Source organism: Salmo salar, chromosome 19 (assembly GCF_965601325.2).
Source record: "Salmo salar chromosome 19, fSalSal1, whole genome shotgun sequence".
Lineage (NCBI taxonomy): Eukaryota > Metazoa > Chordata > Actinopteri > Salmoniformes > Salmonidae > Salmo > Salmo salar.
Window position 1 is genome coordinate 68,808,511 of NC_138309.1, and position 27,382 is coordinate 68,835,892.

Sequence of the window (27,382 nt, forward strand, 5' to 3'; positions counted from 1 at the left end):
ATCCAATGGTGCCTTACCGCCACCTACTGTACGGGAGTGTGGGCCAGAGACGGGGAGGAACGGGTTAGAAGTTAGGCGAAAGGGTTAGCTAAGTAGCTAAGCTAAGTAGTTGCAAAGAAGTTAAAAGGTATATTGAACAAAGTTATAAATGCAACATGCAACAATTTCAACGATTTTACTGAGTTACAGTTCACATAAGGAAATCAGTCAATTTAAATAAATAAATTAGGCCATAATCTATGAATTTCACATGACTGGGTAGAGGCGCAGCCATGGGTGGGCCTGGGAGACGCCCAGCCACTGAGGAGCCAGGCCCAGCCAATAAGAACAAGTTTTTCACCACAAAAGGTTTTATTACAGAAAGAAATACTCCTCAGGTTCATCAACTGTCCGGGTGGCTGGTCTCAGACGATCCCGTAGGTAAGAAGCCAGATGTGGAGGTCCTGGGCTGGCGTGGTTACACATGGTCTGTGGTTCTGAAGTTGATGTACTGCCAAATTCTCTAAAATGGCGGCGGCTTATGATAGAGAAAGGACCATTCAATTCCCTGACAGCAGCTCTGGTGGACATTACTACAGTCAGTATGCCAATTGCACGCTCCCTCAAAACTTGAGACATCTGTGACAAAACTGCACATTTTAGAGTGACCTTTTATTGTCCCCAGCACAAGGGGCACCTGTGTAATGATCATGCTGTTTAATCAGCTTTTTGATATGCCACACCTGTCAGGTGGATGGATTATATTGGCAAAGGAGAAAAGCTCAAATGAGACATGCCAGCAACAAATGCCGACTCTACACATCCAAGTGTATCTGACCAAACTATGAAAGACAAGCATTGTAATTTTGAATTCCGTATGGGGGTGTGGAAGAGGCGAATTTTTTTTTGTTGTCTATCAACAATGACAAGCCCCCGGGGTATGACAACTTGGATGGAAAAATTACTGAGGATGATAGCAGACAATATAGCCACTCCTATTTGCTACATCTTCAATTTAAGCCTACTAATAAGTGTGTCCTCAACCCTGGAGGGAAGCAAAAGTAATTATGTTACCTAAGAATAGTAAAGCCCCCTTTACTGGCTGAAATAGCCGACCGATCAGACTGTTACCAACACTTAGTAGACTTTGGAAAAAATGGTGCTTGATCAGATACAATGCTATTTTACAGTAAACGAACAGACAACAGACTTTCAGCCCAGTTATAAGGAAGGACATTCAACAAGCACAGCACTTACACAAATGACTGATGATTGGCTGAGAGAGATTGATGATAAAAAGATTGTGGGGGCTGTTTTGTTAGACTTCAGTGCGGATTTTGACATTATCGATCATAGTCTGCTGCTGGAAAAACATATGTGTTATGGCTTTCCACCCCCTGCTATATTGTGGATAAAGAGTTACCTGTCTAACAGAACACAGAGGGTGTTTAATGGAAGTCTCTCCAACATAATCCAGGTAGAATCAGGAATTCCCCTGGGCAGCTGCCTCTTACTTTTTTCAATCTTTACTAACAACATAGACACACTGGCTTACTCAAAGCCAGTGTGTCTATGTATGCGGATGACTCAACACTATACATGTTAGCTATTACAGCGACTGAAATGACTGCAACACTTAAAGAGCTGCAGTTCGTTTCAGAATGGGTGTCAAGGAATAAGTTAGTCCTAAATATTTCAAAACTATAAGCATTGTATTTGGGACAAATCCTTCACTGAACCCTAGACCTCAACTAAATCTTGTAATAAATAATGTTAAAATTGAAAAAGTTGAGGTGACTAAACTGTTTGGAGTAACCCTAAATTGTAAACTGTCATGGTCAAAACATACAACAGTAGCTAAAATGTGGAGAAGTTTGTCCATAAAGCGCTGCTCTGCCTTCTTAACAACACTATCAACAAGGCAGGTCCTACAGGCCCTAGTTTTGTTGCAACTGGACTACTGTTCTGTCGTGCGGTCAGGTGCCACAAGGAGGGACTTAGGAAAATTACAAATGGTTCAGAACAGGGCAGCTAACATTAATGATATGCATGTCAATCTCTCATGGCTCAAAGTGGAGGAGAGACTGACTTCATCACTACTTGTTTTTGTAAGAAGTGTTGACAAGCTGAATGCTCCGAGGGTCTGTTTAAACTACTAGCACACAACTCAGAAACCCATGCGTACCCCACAAGACATGTCACCAAAGGTCTCTTCACAATCCCGAAGTCCAGAACAGACTATGGGAGGCGCACAGTTATACATAGACCCATGACTACATGGAACTCTATTCCACATCAGGTAACTGATGCAAGCAGTAGTATCAGATTTTTTTAAAACTCATAAAAATACACCTTATGGAACAGATAAAAATACACTTTTTGGTCTCTTCTATGAAGAGACACACACACACAGGTACAGACACACGCATACGCACACAAACTTTAGCACACACGTACATTGTAATATTATTGTATGGTGGTATTATAACTTTTTGTATTGTAGATATGTAGTGGTGTAATAATGTTATATAATGTACTGTTTTATGTGTAATGTAAGTGCCTTAATGTGTTTGGACCCCAGTAAGAAGGTAGCAGCAAATGGGGACCCTTAATAAATGCAAATAGAAACCATACTACAGCGTGATCTGTGTGGTGGATGAATCAGAATTAGTTGGGTAACATGGATAACTAAGATGTCTTATCTGCTTATGTGATATACTTGTTATTAGAATATTAGAATATATCCCTTCAGACTCTGGTGTTGGCAGTTGCACTTCTTCCATTTTTTACATTTGACATTTTAGTCATTTAGCAGACACTCTTATCCAGAGCGACTTACATTTCATTTAATGAAACACGCACAAAACCATGTGGGAACCAGAGGGTTAAATAGGGAATAAATTATAATGTAATGGAAACCAGGTGTGTACAATCAAGACAAAACAATAGGACAAAGAAACGTAGATCGGTGGCGGCTAGAAAGCCGGTGACGTCGACCGCTGAACGCCGCCTGAACAAGGAGAGGCACCAACTTCGGTGGAAGTCGTGACAATATCCCCCCTTGAGTGCGCCGACACCGGCCTCGGGGACGACCCGGAGGACGAGGTGCAGGATGATCCGAGTGGGGACGGTGAAATTCCTGCAGTAAGGAAGGGTCCAGGATGTCCTCCACCGGCACCCAGCATCTCTCGTCCGGACCGTACCCCTCCCACTCCACGAGGTACTGAAGGCCCCTCGCCCGACGCCTTGAGTCCATGATGGCTTGTAAAGTATACGCCGGGCCCCCTCAATGTCCAGAGAGGGCGAAGGAACCTCCCACACCTCAGACTGCTGGAGCGGACCAGCCACCACCGGCCTGAGGAGAGACACATGGAACGAGTGCTTAATACGGTAATCAGGGGGGAGCTGTAACCTATAACAAACCTCGTTCAGTCTCCTCAGGACTTTAAATGGCCCCACAAACCTGGCCATCTCTGCCCAGGGGATGAAAGCTGCCCACTCCTCCGGCCGGTCCTGGCAATAGGACCGCAGAAACCTACCTACATCCTGGTTAACTCTCCACCTGCCGTTACTCTCGGGGGGAAAATCTGAGGTAAGGCTGACCGAGACCCCCAGACATTCCATGAACGCCCTCCAGACCCTCGACGTGAACTGGGGACCCCAATCAGACACTATATCCTCAGGTACCCCGTAGTGCCGGAAGACATGTGTAAACAGGGCCTTCACAGTCTGTAGGGCCGTAGGAAGACCGGGCAAAGGAAGGAGACGGCAAGACTTAGAAAACCGATCAACAACGACCAGGATCGTGGTGTTTCCTTGTGACGGAGGAAGATCCGTCACGAAATCCACCGATAGGTGTGATCACAGCCGTTGTGGAACGGGTAGGGGTTGTAATTTCCCTCTGAGCAGCTGTCTAGGGTGCACACCGAGCAGGAGGAAACATAAATCCTCAAGCCCTTAGCTAAAGTGGTCCACCAGTACTTCCCACTAAGACAGCGCACTGTCCGACCGATGCCAGGATGACCAGAGGAGGGTGACGTGTAGGCCCAACAGATCAAGCTGTCGCGGACATCAGGCGGACTGTACAGACGCCCAACTGGACATTGGGTGGGAGTGGGCTCTGTACGTAACGCCCGCTCGATGTCCGCGTCTACTTCTGATTCCACCGGTGCCACCAGGCAAGAAGCCGGAAGTATGGGAGTGGGATCCGTGGACCGCTCCTCTGTGTCATACATCCGGGACAGTGCGTCTGCCTTAGCGTTCTGGGAACCTGGTCTGTAGGATAGGGTGAAAAACATGGCCCACCTTGCCTGGCGAGGGTTCAGTCTCCTCGCCGCCCGGATGTACTCCAGATTGCGGTGGTCAGTCCAAATGAGGAAAGGGTGTTTAGCCCCCTCAAGCCAATGCCTCCACACCTTCAGAGCCTTGACAACAGCCAACAGGTCCCGGTCCCCCACATCATACTTTCGCTCCGCCGGACTGAGCTTCTTTGAAAAGAAAGCACAGGGGCGGAGCTTTGGTGGCGTACCCGAGCACTGAGACAGCACAGCTCCTATCCCAGCCTCGGACGCGTCCACCTCTACTATAAATGCCAAGGAGGGATCAGGATGAGCCAGCACGGGAGCCGAGGTAAACAGAGCCTTCAGGTGACCAAAAGCCCCGTCCGCCCCAGCTGACCACTGCAGTCGCACATGTCCCCTCTTCAGCAAGGAGGTAATGGGAGCCGCTACCTGACCAAAGCCCTGGATAAACCTCCGGTAGTAGTTGGCAAACCCTAAGAACTGCTGCACCTCCTTTACCGTGGTTGGAGTCGGCCAATTACGCACGGCTGAAATGCGGTCATTTTCCATCTCCACCCCTGACGCGGAAAGGCGGTACCCTAGGAAGGAGACGGACTGTTGGAAGAACAGACATTTCTCAGCCTTGACGTACAGGTCATGCTCCAACAGTCAACCAAGCACTTTGCGCACCAGTGACACATGCTCGGCGCGTGTAGCGGTGTATATTAGAATGTCATCTATATACACACCACTACAACCTGCCCGTGCAGGTCCCTGAAAATCTCATCTACAAAGGATTGGAAGACTGATGGAGCATTCCACTCATCCCCCTCCCGGACAACGCACCAGGTTGTAAGCGCTCCTGAGATCCAATTTTGTGAAGAAGCGCGCCCTGTGCAATGACTCTGTTACACTGGCTATGAGAGGCAGTGGGTAACTGTACTTCAACGTGATCTGATTTATACCTCGATAGTCAATACACGGGCGTAAACCTCCATCCTTCTTCTTCACAAAAAAGAAACTCGAGGAGGCAGGTGAAGTGGAAGGCCGAATGTATTCCTGTCCCAGAGATTCGGAGACATATGTTTCCATAGCCGCCGTCTCCTGTGACAGAGGATACACGTGACTCCTGGGAAGTGCTGCGTCTACCAGGAGATTTATCGCACAAGCCCCCCGTCGATGGGTTGGTAGTTGAGTCACCTTCTTCTTACAGAAGGCGAGAGCCAAATCGGCATATTCTGGGGGAATGTGCATGGTGGAGACCTGGTTTGGACTCTCCACCATAGTTGCACCTATGGAAACACCTACACACCTCCCTGAGCACTGACGTGACCATCCCTTGAGAGCCCTCTGTTGCCACAAAATAGTGAGGTCATGATAGGCCAACCAGGTAAGGCCCAACACCACAGGAAACGCAGGAGAATCGATCAGGAAGAGACTAATTCTCTTCTCATGACCCTCCTGCGTTATCATACATAGTGGAGCTGTGACCTCCCTAATCAACCCCGACCCTAAAGGACGACTATCTAAGGCATGTACAGGGAAGGGCACATCAACAGAAACAATAGGGATCCCTAATCTAAGTGCAAATGAACGGTCAATAAAGTTCCCAGCTGCGCCTGAATCTACTAGCGCCTTCTGCTGGGAATGCGGGGAAAACTCAGGAAATTCTACACACACACACGTGCGCAACAGGGAGCTCTGGGTGAGTCGGGTGCCTACTCACCTGGGATGATCCACCAGTGCCCTGCCTGCTGCCTCGACTCCCTGGGGAACCTCCCCAGCACCGACCAGCAGTATGCCCTCTGCGGCCACATGTGGTGCAGGAAACGCCCCCCCCCCCCCCCTCCAGTCACCCTCAGAGCAGCACCTCTGAGTTCCATAGGTGTAGGGTTGGAGGTGCTGCGGGATGGAATGGATGGGCCCCGATCCAGATGTCCGCGGGTGGCCAATAGGTTATCCAGCCGGATGGATAAATCCACCAGCTGGTCGAGGGTAAGGGTGGTGTCCCTGCATGCCAGCTCCTGACGAACGTCCTCACGTAGACTGCACCGGTAATGGTCGATCAGGGCCCTTTCATTACATCCCGTGCTGGCTGACAGGGTCCTGAAGTCCATTGCAAAGTCCTGTGCGCTCCTCATCCCCTGTCGAAGATGGAACAACCGTTCCCCCGCCGCTCTCCCCTCAGGTGGATGATCGAATACTGCCCAGAAGCGGCAGGTGAAATCCTCGTAGTGGACCAACGCTGCGCCTTCTCTCCCCCATACGGCGTTGGCCCATTCAAGTGATCTCCCCGACAAACAGGAGATGAGGTTGGTGATTTACCCAATAAATTACTGTGAGTTTATGGAGTGTGCGACTATTTTCATAGCTTATGGATTAAGGAAATGTAACAAGGTTGGGCTATATAAGGCAAGCCCCAACTCAGAATCATTGGGCCCTCAACAATCACCTATGGGTGGTCATTGACCAGCTCCATTATTGCAATAATGAATTGATATTAAAATTATTGTTTGAAGAAATAACAAAGTCTCTCCTTATTGGTTAGAATTTCCATACTGTACATATCCATAAATGTTTGACATCACACTTGCTCAGATCCACATTCTCACTGTATTCACACCCAATGCTGTTTAATTATTGTGAGAGCCTGCCCCAAATTGTGTTTTGTTGTAGCCAGAAAAACAGTTACTTTCCATTGTAGTTAATCACTTGCCTGGCTAACACTTAACTTTTGAAGTCCTCCTAACTTCATAGTCTGGTATGGCTCTTTGATGTTGTCGGCACAATGCGTAGAAAACGAAGGGGGCTGTGGTTGGCTCTTCTCTGGTTGTTTATCCTCAAAGTCTTTCTCACTTAAAACACCCCACAGCGTAACGTCAACGTAGGGAGTCAGGAAGCAGGTGCAGTTAGCGAGTTTAATAATGAACATAGAACAATACAAAACAAGAGAAACGTCTGACAAGGAAACATAACCAATACTGCCTGAAGAGTGATGCTAGGGAGTGCTAGATAAAGAGGGAGTACTCAGGGTAGTGATGGAGTCCAGGTGTGCCTCATTATGGGGTGCAGGTGTGCATAATGAGGGTTGCCAGGTGTGCATAATGAGGGTTTGCCAGGACCGGTGAAATCGCGCACCGGAGACAGGGAATAGACGTAACAGTATCCCCGACGTGTGGCACTAGCCACAGGACAATGCCGGCCAGGAGGACAGCCCCGAGGGCGAGGAGCGGGCCGGACGGCGAAGGTGGAATTCTTGGATGATGTTGGGAACTAGAATGTTCAGCACGGCACCCCTCCCAGTCCACCTGGTACTGGAGCCGATCCCCACGACTTTGGGAATCCCGGAGTGATCTGACGACATAGGCAGGGCTCCCCTCGATGTCTAAGGGAGTCGGAGGTGTGTCATGGTGGACGGCATCAGCCAGGGTACCAGGAACCACCGGCCTGAGAAGGGAAACATGAAAGATGGAGAGATACGGTAGTTAGTGGGGAGTTGTAATCTGTATGTTACCTTGTTGGCTCGCCGTATGACCTTGACTGGCCCAACAAACTGGGAACTCAGCTTCTTACAGGGCAGAGAGAGTGGGAGGTTCCTGGTGGAGAGCCAGATGCGAACATCAGGATGAAACACGGGAGCCTCACTGCTGTGGTGAGCTGCCTGCTCTTTCTGATGGCGGATCACGTGGGCATCATTCCATACCTCTTCTGCTTGCCTGAACCACTCGCCCACTGCAGAAGCGTTGGTCTGGCTCGTAGTCCACAGAGCCAGGGCCGACTGATAACCCAGAACACACTGGAAGGGAGTCAGCCCGATGGAGGAGTGTCGCAATGAATTCTGGGCGTATTCAGCCCATGGAAGGAATCGGGCCCACTCCCCCCGCTGGTCCTGGCAGTGACTACTGAGGAACTTCCCCCGCTCCTGGTTTGTCCTCTCCACCTGCCCGTTAGATTGCCATGGTAAGTGAGGCTGATCGTGACCCCTAGCTTCTCCATGAAAACCTTCCATACACGTGATGTAAATTGGGGGCCACGATCGGAGACAATATCCTCCGGAAGGCCATAGTGCTGGAAGACCTTCTGGAACAGTGCCTCTACGACCTGGAGAGAGGTATGGAGAGAGGGATGAAACTGCATGATTTTGAGAATCTGTCCAAAACCACCAAAATGGTGGTGAAACCATCAGAGGATGGGAAAATCAGTGACGAAATCAACAGACAGATGAGACCAGGGTTGCTGAGGCACGAGAAGGAGTTTACCTGCTGGAGCGTGCCAGGGAGATTTAGATTGAGTAAATACTGAACATGAGTTGATAGTGTGCAACGTCCTGCATCAATGTGGGCCATCAGTATTTCTCAGAAAGGGATTGAGTGGTCCGGGTGACACCTGGGTGTCCAGTGGCGAGGGATGTGCCCAGGTCAGCAACCAATCTCTGACCCCCGTGGAGATGTAGCTGCGCTCAGGGGGCCAGTTGGCAGGAACCCTCTCCAGACCCTGGCGGATGTCCTCATCTACATCCCAAAACACGGGGCTAACAATACAGGAGGACCGATTAATGGGCTCGCGGACACTCACAGGGCCCTCCACCGACGTGGAACCACAGGGTGCGGGAGAACACATAATCTGACATTTTGGCCCCAGGTGGTAATCCTCCCCTCTGACTAGGAGATGGTGGGATTATGGAGTTGGAGCCACGGGAGGCCAAGGATGACTTTGTGCATGGGTGCAGAGGTAATGAGGAAGAGAAGGTTTTCCTGGTGCTTGGGTCCCACGGTGAGGGTGAGTGGAGCTGTGACGTGCGTAATAGTGACAGATCCCAATGGTCGTATATCCAACGCTTGAACTGGAAATGGAGAGGAGCGCAGCTATGAGGTGATGTGCAGGAAGGAGGCAAGGGCCTGGTCAATAAAATTCCCAGCAGCACCGGAATCCACTAGAGCTGTAGAAACAATATATGAGGGACAGCCAGCTAGTGAAATCGATACTAAAAAAGGTTTAGCGGAAAGTGATGGATTATTCACACCTAACCCAAGAGATGGATGATCACGGAGCTGTCCCTCTGCTCTCGTGGATTCCGGGTTGGGACACCATTGAAGCTGGTGCCCCTCCTGGCCACAATCGGGACAGAGGTCAAACTGTCTCTGACAGCGTCGCTCAGCCGCGGGGAGGCATGTGGCCCCTACCTCCATTGGTTCAGGCTCTGATTCTAGTCAACGAAGGAGGGAGAGAGGCGATGGGTGTGCCGACTGTCCCAGAGAAGGTATTCCAGACCGATGGCCACGGAGATTAGTGTATCCAGTGCACACGTGGCCTACATATCCATTAAAAAAATATTTGTTTTTTTAAAACTTTATTTAACTCGGCAAGTCAGTTCTTATTTACAATGACGGCCTACAGTGGGCAAAACATATTTTTACCTTGTCAGCTCGGGGATTCAATCCAGCAACCTTTCGGTTACTGGCCCAACACTCTAACCACTAGGCTACCTGCCACCCCAAAATGCATACAAAAACTATCTAGGTCAAATAGGGGAGCGGCGTTGTGCCCTGAGGTGTTGCTTTCTGTTTTTTGAAACCAGGTTTGCGGTTTATTTGAGCAATATGAGATGGAAGAGAGTTCAATGCAATAATGGCACTATATAATACTGTACGCTTTCTTGAATTTGTTCTGGATTTGAGGACAGTGAAAAGACCCCTGGTGGCATGTCTAGTGGGGTAAGTGTGTGTTTCAGAGCTGTGTGTAAGTTGACAATGCAAACAATTTGGAATTTAACACATTCCTGTCGTGTCTTTGGCTATGCCGGATTAAGTGATATGACATGCTAACCTATAAAATCCTTTCTCTGTAATTAATATTACCTGATTAAGCTAATCATGTAAATGTAATTAACTAGAAAGTCGGGGCACCACGGAAGAACGTTTATAGAGCCGTTATCTTCCGAATAAACTCTTAAAATACTTAGTCATATTTTACATCGATAGCAGTCAATATTAACCCTTATCTTATTTTCAGTCTCATAATGAAAGTTGTAAATTCTTGGCTATCTTCACGAACCCTGGCTAACAAGTTGAATCAGCAATACAAAATTGGGTTTAATTATTTATTTACTAAATACCTAAACTAATCACACAGAATTACAAATACACCGAATACAAATGATGTCATACATGATGGCTGGTTACACAAAGGAAAGGGGGTTGGGCTTGAATGAAAGAGCGGGAAGACTTAGGAACAAAGAAACAGCACCTATGCTATTGTAAATACATTATCTTATGCATTCTAAATTACCGCCCATTTGGAAAAGGAAAATGCAATAAATATTTACTCTGAGCTGCGCTTCGGTAGATTGGTCGTAGATGCTGGCTGGGTTGGCCAACAGATCTTCCTGTCCTCGGAAGAATGTCTCTGGTGGTAAATTGGATACGTGGTGGTATCTTCGTCTGTCTGTTAGACTGGATCCGTCGTCCGTCCTTTCCTAGCCCCCGTCTACAGCGGCGCTGCTAACTCAACGGCTAGGGAGCATCACTTCTGTAGTGAATAAGCTCAAAGTTCATACCATTCGCCACCAAAGCTCACGCCGAGGTTGGCTTAGTTCTGTACTTGACGTGTGTCCTTCTAACGTAGAGGCTGCAGACCTCACGTACTGGAACATGTGGTTATCTTTTCGTCAAAGGCTTATATAGTGGAGAGGGGGAAGGATGTGTTTCATCGTTTATAACCGCTGTCTCTTCACAGGGGTGGGCCACTGATCAAGCAGGGCACTTTCCTTATGAAAACCCAGTTCTCTCATTTGGAAGCTAAAATTACATTTAATCTCCTAACAAACAATTTCAATATCAAACATTTCAATTGCATAACAATTCCATGTTACTCTGATAACTAGAGGGTGTATACTTTCTCAGGTACAGTTTATGTCGTCCTGTCATCAGTCATAATGTCTCAGATGACAACCAAACTGACATCCATACTCATTACGTTCCCAAGCATATTTCCAACTTGTTTTATTACCAAAATATGGTTCCTTTTCCCCATTTGTTTGATGTTCCCAGACTCTCTATATTTAACACAGGCTATTCAAGTCCTTCAGTAGGGTCAGAAAGAGAGGGGAAGGGAGAAAGGTATTTATGGGGGGGGGGTCATAAACCTTACCCACAGGCCAACGTCATGACATTCCTGTTTCTTATAAAAAGGAAGTGATGCAGTCAGTCTCTCCTCAAATCCTAGCCAGGAGAGACTGGCATGCATAGTATTTATATCAGCCCTCTGACTACAATGAAGAGCAATATGCGCAGCTTTGTTCTGGGGCAGCTGCAGCTTAACTAGGTCTTTCCTTGCAGAACTGGACCATGCGACTGGACAATAATCAAGATTTGACAAAACTAGAGCCTGCAGAACCTTGTGTGTGGTGTCAAGTAGGTGTCTCTGTTTGCTCACCATCTGGGAGATGTCCTGATTAACTGCTGCTTCCTGTTGTTGAGGCAGTATTCTGTAACGTCGAGTCAGGAAGCAGGTGCAGTTAGTGAGTTTAATAATAATGAACGTAGAATGATAAAAACCAAGCGTAATGTCTGACAAGGAAACATAACCAATACTGCCTGAAGAGTGTTGCTAGGTTGTGCTGGATAAAGGGGGAGTAATCAGGGTAGTGACGGAGTCCAGGTGTGCCTCATGATGGGGCGCAGGTGTGCATAATGAGGGTTGTCAGGTGTGCATAATGAGGGGTTGCCCGGACCGGTGGTTAGTAGACTGGCGATGTTGAGCGCTGGGGAGCGGGAGTAGACGTGGAGCGCCACCCCCTACTATTACAATGGTCAGATTTTCAAATCCAAACAATGAGAGGCATCAACCCTGAGAAAAAAATTACATTTGAGAGAACCATTCAAACACCGTCGCACAATGTATTAGCTAATATTGCATGAACAAACAGCCTCCTTTCCAGACCAGTGTAGTCACAGCTCTCCCTGTGCTGTGAGTCACGTGGGTCGCGTCAGCCAGGCTAGTTATTCACAGCAAACAGAATGAAAAGTCTAATGTTTTTGTAAAAAATTTAACCCATCATGCCTGGAGTATCCAGCAGACGTGGATACTTTCTGACTATCTCAACTGTCTTTGCCCCGTTCTGTCTGGTCCACTGAGCCCTCTGGATTGCGGTCTCATTCATGTACTCTGAAACCTGGTTTGCAGGCCAGATGTTGTTCAGCCACTTGGTCATCTGGGCTGCCCTCTCACATTTGACTCTGTTGTGAGCACAAAGTATTCAATTAATTACACGCTTCTTTTAACAATCAGTTTAAAAAATCTAAACATCTTTCAACATGTACCTGGCAAGACTGTGTGTCGCTTGGTGTGTCCACAGTCCTATGTATTCATGTGGGTGTCCGAGGACCTCCCCTCATGTATAAAAAAGGTGGTGTTTACAGAATACTTACTGCGTGTAAGGCTTTTATGTTCTTCTTACCTTAAGGCTATAGACAAGTCATCCAAAAACAAGAGTGTTTCCTGGTCTATCTCCTCCGCTTTTAACAGATGGTTAAACGGAGTACCTAATTAGTTGCACAACTGAATGCATTAAACTGAAATGTGTATTCTGCATTTAATCCAACCCCTCTCAATCAGAGAGGTGCGGGGGGGGGGGCTGCCTAAATCGACACATGTCTTCGGCGCCTGGGGAACAGTTGTTGTTGGGAGTTAACTGCCTTGCTCAAGGGCAGAGCGGCAGATTTTTCCACCTTGCTGGTTCTGGGATTCGAACCAGCAACCTATCAGTTACAGGCCCAACGCTCTTAAATGCTAGGCTTAACCACTAGGGGGGAGATTGTAAGGGACATTTCTAAATGAAATTGGGCCTTCCCTGTAGCTCAGTTGGTAGAGCATGGTGTTTGCAACGCCAGGGTTGTGGGTTCGATTCCCACGGGGGGCCAGCACAGAAAAAAAAAAAATATGTATGTAATGTATGAAATTGGGCCTTCCCTGTAGCTCAGTTGGTAGAGCATGGTGTTTGCAACGCCAGGGTTGTGGGTTCGATTCCCACGGGGGGCCAGCACAGAAAAAAAAAAATATGTATGTAATGTATGCATTCACTACTGTAAGTCGCTCTGGATAAGAGTGTCTGCTAAATAACTAAATGTAAAAATGAAATACTTTGAGGGAAGGGTTGATAAGCCAGATCAAATGGTTGAACAAAGGCAAGGAAGTGAGGAAAGAGCTAAATGAATAGGGGCTGCAGTATGTGGGGGGAAAATCAGAATTAGCTAAGTAACATTGCTATAAGGTGTCTCATTTGCAGAATATGCTTACATGTTTTAATTACTGTTGTTATGTCTCCTTTTAGACTCTGGTGTTGGTGGCTGCACTTCCTCCCTCATATGGGCCTCAGTCGCCTGGGGCCCAGAGAGGGGAGAAGTCAGGCTTGTCTATCACATGTCCCTGTTGCGGTGCAGCATATCAGAAAGAGAATAGGGCAAAGGAGGTCAGAAGGGAACATCTTTTCCATGTGTGAATATGTGTCTTTACCTATTGCAAACCATGTGAAGGGGTGGTGTGAGTAATGGGGAACCAATCACTTGTCTCCACAATGTCTGTGCATCAGTCACAGCCTCCTTGGGCAATGGGGGAGATTGTTCTTTCCCCTGGTTCCCTTTTTAGCAGGGTGGAGATTAAGTAACATCAAATGTCCTTTTAAGGTCTTAGTACTGAACAAAACAACAAGTTCTCTGTATTTGGGGCCAAGGTCTGTCACAGGATGTGTGAGGTTAGTGTTTGGAACCATTGTAAGTCATCTCTGAGGTTGCACCTATCCTGAGATAGTATATAAACCAGAGGCTCACTCCACTAAGTGGTCTCTCACTCTATTCACTTTGTGGGTGGTGTGACCAGCTCCCTTATCGATAAGTTTTTAATAAAGTTAATATCCTGATTGGTGATTGACCTTGTCTCTCCTCATTATTGATTAAAATATCCACCACAAGTAGCTTCAAGGTTAGAAAGGCAGGCCGATATTCGAACCCCTGTCTGCTTGCTGGGAAATCTGCAGGGAGTGATCCGTCAGCCAGAGGGTTACCAGCCACAATATCTCTGTATACTACCTACTGCTGTTGTGCCCTTGAGCAAGGCATTTTACCCCTAAGTTCCCATGAGCTGCTCCCAGCCTGATGTGTGTGTTGTGTGTCAGGTTGGTCACAGTGACAGAATATTTGTACAAATTAACAATAAAGCAAGTATGGTAAAATGAAGGCCAGACTATCTATGGTAGCTGTGCATTTAACGCATCTAGTCCCAAAGTGACTGCATGGTTCTAAGAGGCTCTGGTGAAATTGTCTTTCAAGTTTCCATTAAGGTTGTACTTTTGGTTTTCAATGACAATGTGGAAGACGTAGATGCTGTTTTACACAGGGTTAAGGAACATCAGTGCCCCCCCCCCCCAACCAAAGCTAAGTCCCTACTCTCAAAAATGAATTTCTCAGTTTTAATTAACCTCAAAATTTGGAATCAAAGAGGCCAGTTTCCACTCATTCAGTGTATCTAAACAAAGCTGTCTATTCATTGGACTTGACCTCTACATTGAAGTACATAAATATTTTTTTTTAGAAACATAGCTAGCTAGCTAAACTAACTTGGCTACATCAAATTTAAGGTAAACTCTAATGTTAGCTAGCTAAAGGAATTTGCATCCATCCTCAACTTCACAAGTCCGACTACAGCTGCCGCTGTCAGAAACCATTGAAAAAAAACCAGTAAAGTAACGGTAGTGAGCTCAATCAATCACCATGCAAGCATGAGATCGGCCGGCCAAATAGCTTGGTTGAATTAAACAAGATGAAGAATATGTAGCTAGCTAGCCAGCTAATTTATCTAACATCGCTAACGAGTTTCTGGGATTCCTGAGGATGCATCCAATAATCCAGAGGGAGCGATCAGAGAATTCATGCAATCCGCCTTGAAACTTCCTATAGAGACTGTAAACAAGGTGGCTTTCCACCGAGTACACAGACTTGGAGCTCGGAGCGACAAGACCAAGGGTCCCCGACCGATTTGAACACTACCAACAAAAGGAGCTGATCAAAAGCAGGGGAAGGGAGCTTAAAGGGAACAAATTCGGTCTCAATGACCAATTTCCAAGGGAGACAAACGAACGTCGTAAGAGACTGTATCCAGTACAAAGGCAACAAAGGGAGAAGGGTAAGCGTGCCTTACTCATTGTGGACAGCTATTCTGAGACAGCTCCATAAAACCATGGCTGTACTAAATTCTACAGGGACTTAAAGATTACGCAAAAAAGAAAGTATGAGAACTGTAAAAATATCTGAACACTATGAAGTGGATATGAACACACACATAATCAATTGCATGCTCGCTTACACATATGGACTTATACATACACACAGCTGATCTCGCTGTCTTCTCTCTCCTTCTCTTCTCTCCCTCTATTGTCGAGAACTGTTTTATAATTTAATGTGTTTATTGTTTGCTCTATGTTTACAACAAGCAAGGGGAAGATATCAGAATAGGGGCATTGGGGAATAATACAATATTGTACGGAATACATTTGTACTGTAGTGAAGCCATCTCTAGAGTAATGCAAGGTCTCTTTTATGATCATTTGAAACGTCATTTGCTATGGAAATGCTGGGATGTGTTTTTCAATGATGTTAAAGGTAATTATGATGCAACAATGACGGTGATATGATATGGATTACAATTATCATCATAAATATTAAGGCTATACGCACTATATAGCCAGTAATAATTGTAACGGTTTAGCAGATTATAAAAAAAGATCAGTCTTTACATGGGCTAAACGAAAAGCAATTTAACATATACTGTTTACTGGAAACTCACTCTACATCCTTAGATGAAGTTGCGTGGAAAAAGGATTGGTGTGGTGAAATCATTTTCTGTCATGGACAAAGGAACTCAAAGGGTGTGATGATATTAATTAACAAAAATGTTGATCTGAATGTGCAAATAGTCAGGAATGATTTGCAAGGAAGGTGGATCTTTTTGAATAAGAAAGTGGACGAAAAAGAGATTTGGCTCATTAATCTATATGGTCCAAATCAGGATGATCCATTCTTCTTCGAAAACATTTATACCAATTTATTGAACTTACAGGCAACAAATGATCAAATCATTATGGTAGGAGACTATAACACAGTGTTTAGTACCTCAATGGACCGTAAAGGTAATCACTCTACAAACTATCATCACAGTGCCCTTAAGGAAATCACAAATATTATGGACACATTAGAAATAGTGGATATTTGGAGACTAAAAAAACCTGACCTAGTGAGATATACATGGAGGAGACTTAATCAAGCTAGTCGTCTTGACAACTTTCTTGTCTCTTTCTCTCTTGCATCAAAGGTTAAAAAGTTTGAGTAGGAGACAGAATGCGATTGGATCATCATCTAATTGGTATTTTACATAACTCATAGATTTTCCACGTAGACAGGGATATCGGAAATTTAATCAAAGTTTACTGGAGGACAACTCGGGGCAGCAGGTAGCCTAGTGGTTAGAGCGTTGGACTAGTAACAGAAAGGTAGCAAAATAAAATCCCTGAACTGACAAGGTAAAAATCTGTCGTTCTGCCCCTGAACAACGCAATTAACCCACTGTTCCTAGGCCGTCATTGGAAAATAAGAATTTGTTCTTAACTGACTTGCCTAGTTAAATGAAGGTCAAATATAAAAATATATTTTTAATTAAGACAAAATAATTTATAACAGAATGTTTCCAGTATAATATAGGTTCAGCAAATCCCCTTATTGTTTGGGATACCTTTAAATGTACCTTCAGAGGTCATTCAATTCAATATTCATCAATAATAATAAAGCAGTTTCTGGCTAAAGAGACAAGACTAACAAGGGAAATCCATGAACTAATAGTACAGGTAGATAGCAATAAAAAACAATACTACAAAGATACAAAATAAGTTAGAGGAAAAACAAAAAGAACTTGAGGAACTTATTCAAAAACGATCTAATAAAGACTTTATAAATCATTTTAAATTGAGGCTTCACAAAGTATTTCTAACCTTGTCATGCATCTTGGTAAAGCACTGCAATGTAGTTAATGTAGTTACCCTTTAATTCAGTGCGCATTCGGTGTTTCTGTAGCACAGTAAACACACATGTAAATAGAATTCGCAAATCAAATGCCCACTTGTGCTGCCACATGACAGTGGAAACTACTTAGTTGGCCTTTATTTATTGCAATTTAAATAAAGAGAGCCAAAATCTGAACACAAAGAGAATATGAGGATTATGAGGACCACCCATCCACAAAAAAAAAGAAACTTGAGACATCTGTGGCATTGTGTTGTGTTAAAAAACTGCACATTTTAGAGTGGCCTTTTATTGTCCCTAGCACAAGGTGCACCTGTGTAATGATCATACTGTCTAATCAGCTTATTGATGTGCCACAACTGTCAGGTGGATGGATTATCTTGGCAAAGAATAAATGCTCACTGACTGCTCGTATTCACTAGCACACGGTAAATTGCATCTTGCTGCTTAGGCCGCCCAGAATGGCTCGCTTGTGGGCGTGCTGGCAGCATATGGCAGCACGTTCGATTGTGCATCAAGAATTCAGCATAGCAAGTTTGCATGAATGTCTGATTATTAAATGGGTAAATAGTTAAATAGTAATATGCTCTAAAACGCTCTGGTGACAAACAAACTTTGCTGCCCTGTTTCCAATCGTCCATATGGCTGGGAGAACCTATTCAAGTAAGTAAATACATTTCGAAAATGTAAAAAAAACGATGTATTATTAGTTAACTAGCTACAGTGCAGGCTAACTCAAATGAGCTGCTAACATAGCTAGCTATCTAGCCAACTTTACATACTGTATGGATAGCTAGATATGTTAAATAAATATCACCAGCTACCTAATGTTACGTCCTGGCCAGTATAAGGGTTAATTGTTATTGTAGTTTGGTCAGGACGTGGCAGAGGGTATTTGTTTTATGTAGTTCAGGGTGGTGTGTTGGTAAGAGGGCGTTTGATTTAGTATTTCCGGGTTTTTGATCTATGTTTATGTAATTCTATGTTGAGTCTAGTGTGTCTGTTTCTATGTTTCTATGTAAATAAAGAAGATGAGTATACACATACCTGCTGCGTTTTGGTCCTCCATTTCTAGCGACGACCGTGACAGAATCTCCCACCAATACAAGACCAAGCAGCAGAAGAAAGGGGACTTCGAGTTGGACTGGCGGGAGAAATGGACCTGGGAGGAAGTTCTGGACGGGGCTGGACCTTGGCACCAGGCTGGGGATTATCGCCGCCCGCAGTGGGAAATTGAGGCAGCCAAGGCAGAGAGGCGGAGGTACGAGGCCATGGACGCGCTGAGGGAGAAGCACGAGAGGCACCCCCAAGAATTTTTTTTTGGGGGGCACACGGGTAGTTTGGCTAGGCCTAGGAAGAGCCGGAAGCCAGCTACCCGTGGTTATATGGAGGAGCGTATGAGGTGGAGAGCGCCATGTTTCGCTGAGGAGCGCACTATCTCACCCATACGCACGCACAGTCCGGTGCGCGTTATTCCAGCCCCTCGCAGGTGCCGTGCTAGAGCGGGCATCCAGCCTGGTAGGAGGATGCCTGCGCAGCGCATCTGGTCGCCGGTACGCCTCCGAGGACCAGGCTACCCAACTCCCGCTCTACGCACGGCTACCATCAGGCCCCTGCACAGCCCAGTCTGCCCTGTACAAGCACCCCGCTCGTACAGGGCTACTAGTTCCATCCAGCCAAGACGGGTTGTGCAGGAGGTAAGATCAAGACCGACTGTGCGCCTCCATAGCCCTGGGTTTCCAACTCCTGTCTCTCGTGCGGACCCGGAAGTGCGTCAACCCAGTCCGACTCGTCCTGTTCCCACTCCCCGCACTAGCCTGGAGGTGCGTGTTCACAATCTGGTACGCCCAGTACCAGCACCACGCACCAGGCTTCAAGTGCGTAAACCCAGCCTCGCCAGTCAACAGTCGCCGGAGCTGCCCGCCAGTCAACAGTCGCCAGAGCTGCCCGCCAGTCAACAGTCGCCGGAGCTGCCCGCCAGTCAACAGTCGCCGGAGCTGCCCGCCAGTCAACAGTCGCCGGAGCTGCCCGCCAGTCAACAGTCGCCGGAGCAGCCCGCCAGTCAACAGTCGCCGGAGCTGCCCGCCAGTCAACAGTCGCCGGAGCTGCCCGCCAGTCAACAGTCGCCGGAGCTGCCCGCCAGTCAACAGTCGCCGGAGCTGCCCGCCAGTCAACAGTCGCCGGAGCAGCCCGCCAGTCAACAGTCGCCGGAGCTGCCCGCCAGTCAACAGTCGCCGGAGCGGCGCGACCGCCCTGAACTGCCGGAGCGGCCCGACCGCCCTGAACTGCCGGAGCGGCCCGACCGCCCTGAACTGCCGGAGCGGCCAGGCCGCCCTGAACTGCCGGAGCGGCCAGGCCGCCCTGAACTGCCGGAGCGGCCAGGCCGCCCTGAACTGCCGGAGCGGCCCGTCCGCCCTGAACTGCCGGAGCGGCCAGTCCGCCCTGAACTGCCGGAGCGGCCAGTCCGCCCTGAACTGCCGGAGCGGCCAGTCCGCCCTGAACTGCCGGAGCGGCCAGTCCGCCCTGAACTGCCGGAGCGGCCAGTCCGCCCAGACTGTCCGGAGCGGCCAGTCCGCCCAGACTGTCCCGAGCTGCCAGTCCGCCCAGACTGCCCCGAGCTGCCAGACTGCCCAGACTGCCCCGAGCTGCCAGACTGTCCCGAGCTGCCAGACTGCCCAGACTGTCCCGAGCTGCCAGACTGCCCAGACTGTCCCGAGCTGCCAGACTGCCCAGACTGTCCCGAGCTGCCAGACTGCCCAGACTGTCCCGAGCTGCCAGACTGCCCAGACTGTCCCGAGCTGCCAGACCGCCCAGACTGCCTGGAACGGCCAGAACCGGAGCCACCTCCTGATATAGGTGGGTTGGGGAGGGGGGGTGTAGCACAGTGCCGTCGTTGACGGCAGCCACCCTCCCTTCCCTCCCTTTTAGTAGAGGGGAAATTTTTGTTTTGTTGTTTGGGGTTGTGTTTTTTTTTTTTTTTTTTTTAATTTTTTAAGGTGCTTCCGGGGTTAGCACCTTTAAGGGGGGGGTACTGTCACGTCCTGGCCAGTATAAGGGTTAATTGTTATTGTAGTTTGGTCAGGACGTGGCAGAGGGTATTTGTTTTGTGGTTCAGGGTGGTGTGTTGGTAAGAGGGCGTTTGATTTAGTATTTCCGGGTTTTTGATCTATGTTTATGTAATTCTGTTGAGTCTAGTGTGTCTGTTTCTATGTTTGAGTTCATTGGGGTTGGGACTCTCAATTGAAGGCAGGTGTTGTCTATTTGCCTTTGATTGAGAGTCCCATATATGAGGGTGTGTTTGTGTTTGTCTGTTGTGGGAGATTGTTCTTGGATTGCTATGGTGCCTTCAAGGCTGTCATTTTGTCGTTCATCGTTTTGTATACGTGTTTGTTTGGCTTTTCCTTCTTTTCCGGTAAATAAAGATGAGTATACACATACCTGCTGCGTTTTTGTCCTCCATTTCTAGCGACGACCGTGACACCTAACTTCATATTAGCTAGCTATTTTGATGTATTTAACTGTAAAAAAAAATGACAAATACATTTGTAGGTAGCTAACGTTAGCTAACAGCAATGGAGGAGGGTGAAAGGATAGCAGCCCCAACTGTCAAAGTGAGAGAGTAGGCTATTCTGGATAGGGCAGGTACTTTGTGTAGTTCCAGTCCCTAGAAGTAAGGATAGATATAATAGTAACATAATATTCAGTGTGGTCTAATTTGAGTATTATGAAGTCAGTTTCTTGTGATGTTTTCTGTCCTCAGATACAGAGAGCTGTGAAAGCCTGTCTGCAGATGAAGATGTCCCAATAAAGATCAGTGTTTCTCAGTCATGGTCCTGGGGACTCAAAGGGGTGCATATTCTTGTTTTTGCCTTAGCACTGCACAGCTGATTCAATTGATCAACTCATCAAGCTTCAAGTGGTATTTATGTATTCATTTGTGATGCTATCCTTGATATGATCCTGCTATTGTCACATGCACATGTCTGTGCACATGCATCTATCACGTTTCAGGAGAAGACACAGATGCAGACAGTTTCGAAGTAACGAAAGTTTATTACTAGAACACGGGGCAGGCAGTGGTCAATAATCCAGGGTGGTGTGACAAGGTACAGAACGACAGGCAGGCTCAGGGTCAGGGCAGGCAGAATGGTCAAAACCAGGAAAACAGGAACTAGAAAAAGACAGGAGCAAGGGTAAAAACGCAGGTAGGCTTGACAAACAAAATGAACTGGCAACAAACAAACAGAGGACACAGGTATAAATACACTGGGGATAATAAATACACTGGGGATAATGGGGAAGATGGGTGACACCTGGAGGGGGGTGGAGACAAGCACAAAGACAGGTGAAACAGATCAGGGTGTGACAACATCTATAAATCCATTGTTATCATGATTTGTTAAGGGATATTATACTTTAGTAATCCACAATGATCCTGTGATATAAAAGTCTAATAATGACATTATCTTCCATATTCCTACAGTTACCTTGTAACTAATTCCTTCAAAACGATTGCCTGCACTTACCATGTAGAGCACTGCAAGGTTGGGTGAACAGGGCCATGTGGAACTGCCTCCTGGAGGAAATTCAGGCGTGTGAAGGCTACCTATGTCCGGAATAACTTCATGAGGATGGACACGAGGACCAGGAGGGGATCTGAAGCTCGCCACCGTGTGCCAGAGGAGAAGTCCGCTGCTCTGCAGGATATTTCAAGGATGGGGTCCATCAATGCAGCAAGAGAGGCAATCTATGTGCGGGAGATCTTGACCTCCTACTTCTTTGAAGAGGGTGCTGTTCCCTGGCAACACCATAGACTACACTATGCACAACCAAACTATGCACAACCAAATGCTATTTTAAGAGACATCCACATTGCAATAAGAGTATACTTCCATTTACTTAGCTATGTCTGCAGTTTTTCAATTCCCAGTTTCTCTCCCTTTGATTTCTACTTCTCAAGTGAGGGTGCTGTTGTCACGGTTATAGTCGGTGAAGGAGGACCAAAATGCAGCAGGACTGTGTTTGTTCATTTTGAACATTTATTAAATCAAAATGAACACAAAAACAACAAACAAGAGAACGAACGATATACCGACAGTCTGGCAAGGCACAAGGCTAAACACAGAACAATCTCCCACAATTAAACAAACAAACACACCCAACTAATATAGGACTTCCAAGCAAAGGCAACACCACACAGCTGCCTTCAATTGGAAGTCCACCCCAATTAACCAAACATAGACATACAACTAACTAGATAAACATAGAAATACGTAAACATAGATCATAACCCAAAAACACTAAATCAAACACCCTTTTTCCAAAACACCACCCCGAACCACATAAAACAAATACCCTCTGCCACGTCCTGACCAAACTACAATACCAATTAACCCTTATACTGGCCAGGACGTGACAGCTGTTTAGGTAAGAGTGTGATGTCTGTACAAAAACAAAACAGTCTATTTAAGTCACCCATATTGGTGACTTAAAATCAACACCCTATAATTAGACACCCTATTACCCACACCTACACACATGTATCAATCTGATTGATTGATTGCGTTGTGCAGTAAGCTGGCTCAGGTGTATAACTGTGACTCCTTCCACCTTCAAAGAATAGGCAAGAGGGCCAACCATGGAGAACAGTAAGACACTTCTTTATTTCTAGAACTACGCTATATTGTTTGTCCTCGTGTGTCTGTGCAGGTTTTTCAGCATAAAGTACTCTGCAGCCACGCAGTGTGGAAACAAAGTGAGGCCACACACACATATTCCTGTTGAACACTGTCTCTTTAACTATCTAATTTTGTCAATAACAGTGTCTCTCCTTCACTTCATCCCTCTCTCCCCTTCTCCCTAAATCCTCTAGGTTATATCAGCTGTGTTGGTGAACCCCTCCCACATCTGAACTGGCTACATAGAGGGCGCAGCATGATCAGATGTGAGAGGTCACCTGGTAGGGTCAACAGGAAGTATTATTAAAGAGATGTTTTACATTTAAATACAGATAGAGATGCAGTAGTCCCAGAGTTCATGATACAAGGTCAGTTTTGCATTTCACCTCCTGATCAGTATGATGACTGACAGTGTTAGAAAAAAGGCTTAAACATGCTATCTCTCTCTCTCAATCTGTCTCTCGTCTGCAGGTATGTTTTGATGTGAGAGAGGATTCCAATCCCCAGACCCGTCATCGCCACCTCACCCGCTCTTAAGATAACCTTCGGGCCGACTGGGAGCCCAAGGCTGGTTAGGAGACACAACTAGAGACACTATTATGTAATTGTGATGAACTGAGAGAATATTAGGGTAGCACTATGATTCATTAATCATAGCTGCCTTCTCTGCTCCTCTGTTCTTACCTGTTTCCCTTTGTCTTTTACACCTCTCTCGCCACCTCCTCTTTCTTCCTCTGTTTTTATAATGCACACCATATGTGTATTGAAGTACAGATAGAACTTGTATTTATAATATAATATTATAATATTTAAAACACTTGGATAATGAAATTCTTTCAATAAAGCGTTTCACATTCTCTACTTGTTGAAATTTAGTCTCTCATTTGATGAAATAATACACCAATCCTGTGTTTATCAGATCAATGCAGATGAAGGAAATTTGATACTGAGATGAACCGGCTTGAGTATTTACATGATGCATAGGAAGTGAAGTGTACTGTTTTTAAAATTCTATTTCTGTATATATGAATTACAAATCAGCCTTTACCTAGTTAAATCATATTTATAGTCAATTGCATAGTTACAATGTGTAAGCATTGATATCCCAGGACCAAGATTTGTAAACACCGTTGAAGTATATACAGTTGAAGTCGTTTTCAACCACTCCTCAAATTTCTTGTTAACAAACTATAGTTTTGGCAAGTCGGTTAGGACATCTACTTTGTGCATGACACAAGTCATTTTTCCAACAATTGTTTACAGACAGATTATTTCACTTATAATTCACTGTATCACAATTCCAGTGGGTCAGAAGTTTACATACACTAAGTTGACTGTGCCTTGAAACAGCTTGGAAAATTCCAGAAAAGGATGTCATGGCTTTAGAAGCTTCTGATAGGCTAATTTACATCATTTGAGTCAATTGGAGGTGTACCTGTGGATGTATTTCAAGGCCTACCTTCAAACTCAGTGCCTCTTTGCTTGACATCATGGGAAAATCTAAAGAAATCAGCCAAGACCTCAGAAACAAATGGTATACCTCCAGAAGTCTGGTTCATCCTTGGGAGTAATTTCCAAATGCCTGAAGGTACCACATTCATCTGTACAAAGAATAGTACGCAAGTATAAACACCATCGGACCACGCAGCCGTCATACCGCTCAGGAAGGAGACGCGTTCTGTCTCCTAAAGATGAATGTACTTTGGTGCGAAAAGTGCAAATCAATCCCAGAACAACAGCAAAGGACATTGTGAAGATTCTGGAGGAAACAGGTACAAAAGTATCTATATCCACAGTAAAATGAGTCCTATAACTTGAAAGGTCGCTCAGCAAGGAAGAAGCCACTGCCCCCAATCCGCCATAAAAAAGCCACACTACGGTTTGCAACTGCACATGGGGACAAAGATCGTACTTTCTGAAGAAATGTCGTCTGGTCTGATGAAACAAAAATAGAACTGTTTGGCCGTAATGACCATTGTTATGTTAGGAGGGAAAAGGGGGAGGCTTGCAAGCCGAAGTACACCATCCCAACCGTGAAGCATGGGGGTGGCAGCCTCATGTTGTGGGGGTGTTTTGCTGCAGGAGGGACTGGTGCACTTCACAAAATAGATGGCATCATGAGGAAAAAACCTGACTCAGTTACACCAGCTCTGTCAGGAGGAATGGGCCAAAATTCACCCAACTTATTGTGGGAAGCTTGTGGAAGGCTACCTGAAATGTTTGACCCAAGTTAAGCAATTTAAAGGAATGCTACCAAATACTAATTGAGTGTATGTAAACTTCTGACCCACTGGGAATGTGATGAAAGAAATAAAATCTGAAAGAAATAATTCTCTCTACTATTATTCAGACATTTCACATTCTTAAAATAAAGTGGTGAACCTAACTGACCTAAGACAGGGAATTTTTACTAGGATTAAATGTCAGGAATTGTGAAAAACTGAGTTTAAATGTATTTGGCTAAGCTGTATGTAAATGTCCGACTTCAACTGTATGTGAGAGTGGATTCTCGGCCCTCACTAGCATACAAACTAAATACAGGCACAGACTGTGTGTAGACAATGATTTAAAAGACTGAGACTCTCTCCAGTACAACCCAACATTGCAGAGTAATGTGTATCCTTTCAAGCACACCTTTCTCATTAACCTGTGGTGAGTTATTCACAATTATTGATGAACAAATAAGGTTTTATATGTAAGATGGCTAAATAAAGAGCAAAATGATTGATTATTGCTGTATTATTATATGTGCCCTGGTCCTATAAGAGCTCTTTGTCACTTCCCACGAGCCGGGTTGTGACAAAAACTCACACAGTGTGTGTGTGGCAGGCTTACACTTATGGCAAAAAAATGACATTTGAGACTGTGCTGACCCTGGTGTTAGAGGGGATACGCAGCTGGAGGTTGAATGTTTGAAGGGGTACAGGACTATAAAAAGTTTGGGAACCACTGTATTAGAGGAACAGGAGCTCAAGCAATAGGACATTTCAGGTACTCAAGTCGAGCACTGCTTCTTATCCCTTGCGCAAATAGCCTACAGCTGTGTCTGTCCTGAGCTCACTGGCACTGGAACTTAGAGGGCCCAGAATATTTTATACAATGTTACAAGTTCTCTAGCACAAGCTTTGGGCTGGAGGAATAGGATATTTATTTTTATCATGTTATTTTCTACCTGTGGTCTGCAATGTTTTCATTTGTTGGCTTTATGTAGGCTGTTTTTACATAGTTGGCAATGGCAATAAAAATTACTTTTTAGGTTTGTATAATTTTCTTTTAGATTTGGATAGAATTTTGATTAACAACATGACAACGATTGAGATATGAAGACGTTATTATAAATTAAATGAAACTTTCTCCAAAATGTATATATGAAAACCATAACTGGCACGCAGATCGGTAGATATGGTAAGATAAATATGCATTCCACATGAGCAAGGTTGTCGACTCCTCGTGTAGCCTATTACCGGCAACTTCAGGAGAGTAATGGCAGAATCTGCAAAAGCCAGCAGGAGTGGGAGGAGAATAGCTGGGTCAGGTTAAGGTTCCTGAGTGGCGCAGCGGTCTAAGGCACTGCATCTCTGTGCTAGAGGTGTCACTACAGACCCTGGTTCGATTCTGGGCTGTATCACAACCGGCCGTGATCGGGAGTCCCATAGGGCGGTGCACAATTGGCCCAGTGTCGTCTGAGTTAGGGGAGGATTTGGCCGGGGTAGGTTGTCATTGTAAATAAGAATTTGTTCTTAACTGACTTGCCTAGTTAAATAAAGGTTAAAAATAAAAGTTTTTTTTCTTCTGGTTATCTAGATCTCTGGCGCCCTCTTCAGGCATTTGTCTTACTTCATCAAACCATAAGCATCAGACAAGCTCAATGAATATAGTTGATTTTATTAAAACACATAGGGTGTGTATATGTTTACCCGTTTCAGGAAACTAGGCGCATTTCGCAAGTCATGATTTCATAGGGGAGCTGTTTGAACGTTATTTATTTTTATTTTTATCAAAATGCATTTTTTGGGGCAGAAATGCCTTCTCGAACATGTGAACTTTCATGTGACTTAATAATAAACTTTAATGCAATCTGTAAATATGGATACGTTTGTTAAATTACGAGCCTAGTTGGTTCAGCCAAAGAAAAAGTCAGGAACCTTCCCGCTAGCCATGATTGACTGAGATAATGAGTGGGCTGGACATGCCCGAGAGATGAGTTTCAGATTGGTCTGCAGTGTAGCATCTTGTGTCTATAAAATGAACTGCTTGTTATACGTAGATAATCCTTCCTACTGCAGTTTTTTTTTTAAATATAGCGTTAATCATGGAGAACTGCAAATATGTTGCTACTGCTCTCAATAACATTGATGCCCTGAATTTATCAGGTGCT

At 45.6% G+C, this 27,382-nt stretch overlaps 1 protein-coding gene and 1 long non-coding RNA gene across 2 annotated transcripts in view; both read left to right on the top strand.

The window, feature by feature from the left end:
* The window catches only part of LOC145862326 (uncharacterized), a 30,884-nt gene extending 5,149 nt beyond the window's left edge, over positions 1 to 25,735 (top strand). Inside the window, exon 2 of the long non-coding RNA XR_014381686.1 lies at positions 23,199 to 25,735. This is a non-coding gene — a long non-coding RNA (uncharacterized LOC145862326). The remainder of the gene's footprint in view (positions 1 to 23,198) is intronic.
* LOC145862325 (uncharacterized) lies at positions 5 to 25,735 on the top strand. The gene is made up of 2 exons (XM_082965923.1): positions 5 to 23,285; positions 23,476 to 25,735. Exon 1 carries the CDS (start codon positions 18,358 to 18,360, stop codon positions 20,221 to 20,223), a length of 1,866 nt encoding a protein of 621 aa, XP_082822049.1. The 5' UTR covers positions 5 to 18,357; the 3' UTR covers positions 20,224 to 23,285; positions 23,476 to 25,735.
* Positions 25,736 to 27,382: the final 1,647 nt, after the last annotated feature.

Excerpts from the sequence above, each read along its gene's own strand:
- LOC145862325 (XM_082965923.1), top strand. The coding sequence starts at position 18,358 with ATGAGTATACACATACCTGCTGCGTTTTGGTCCTCCATTTCTAGCGAC.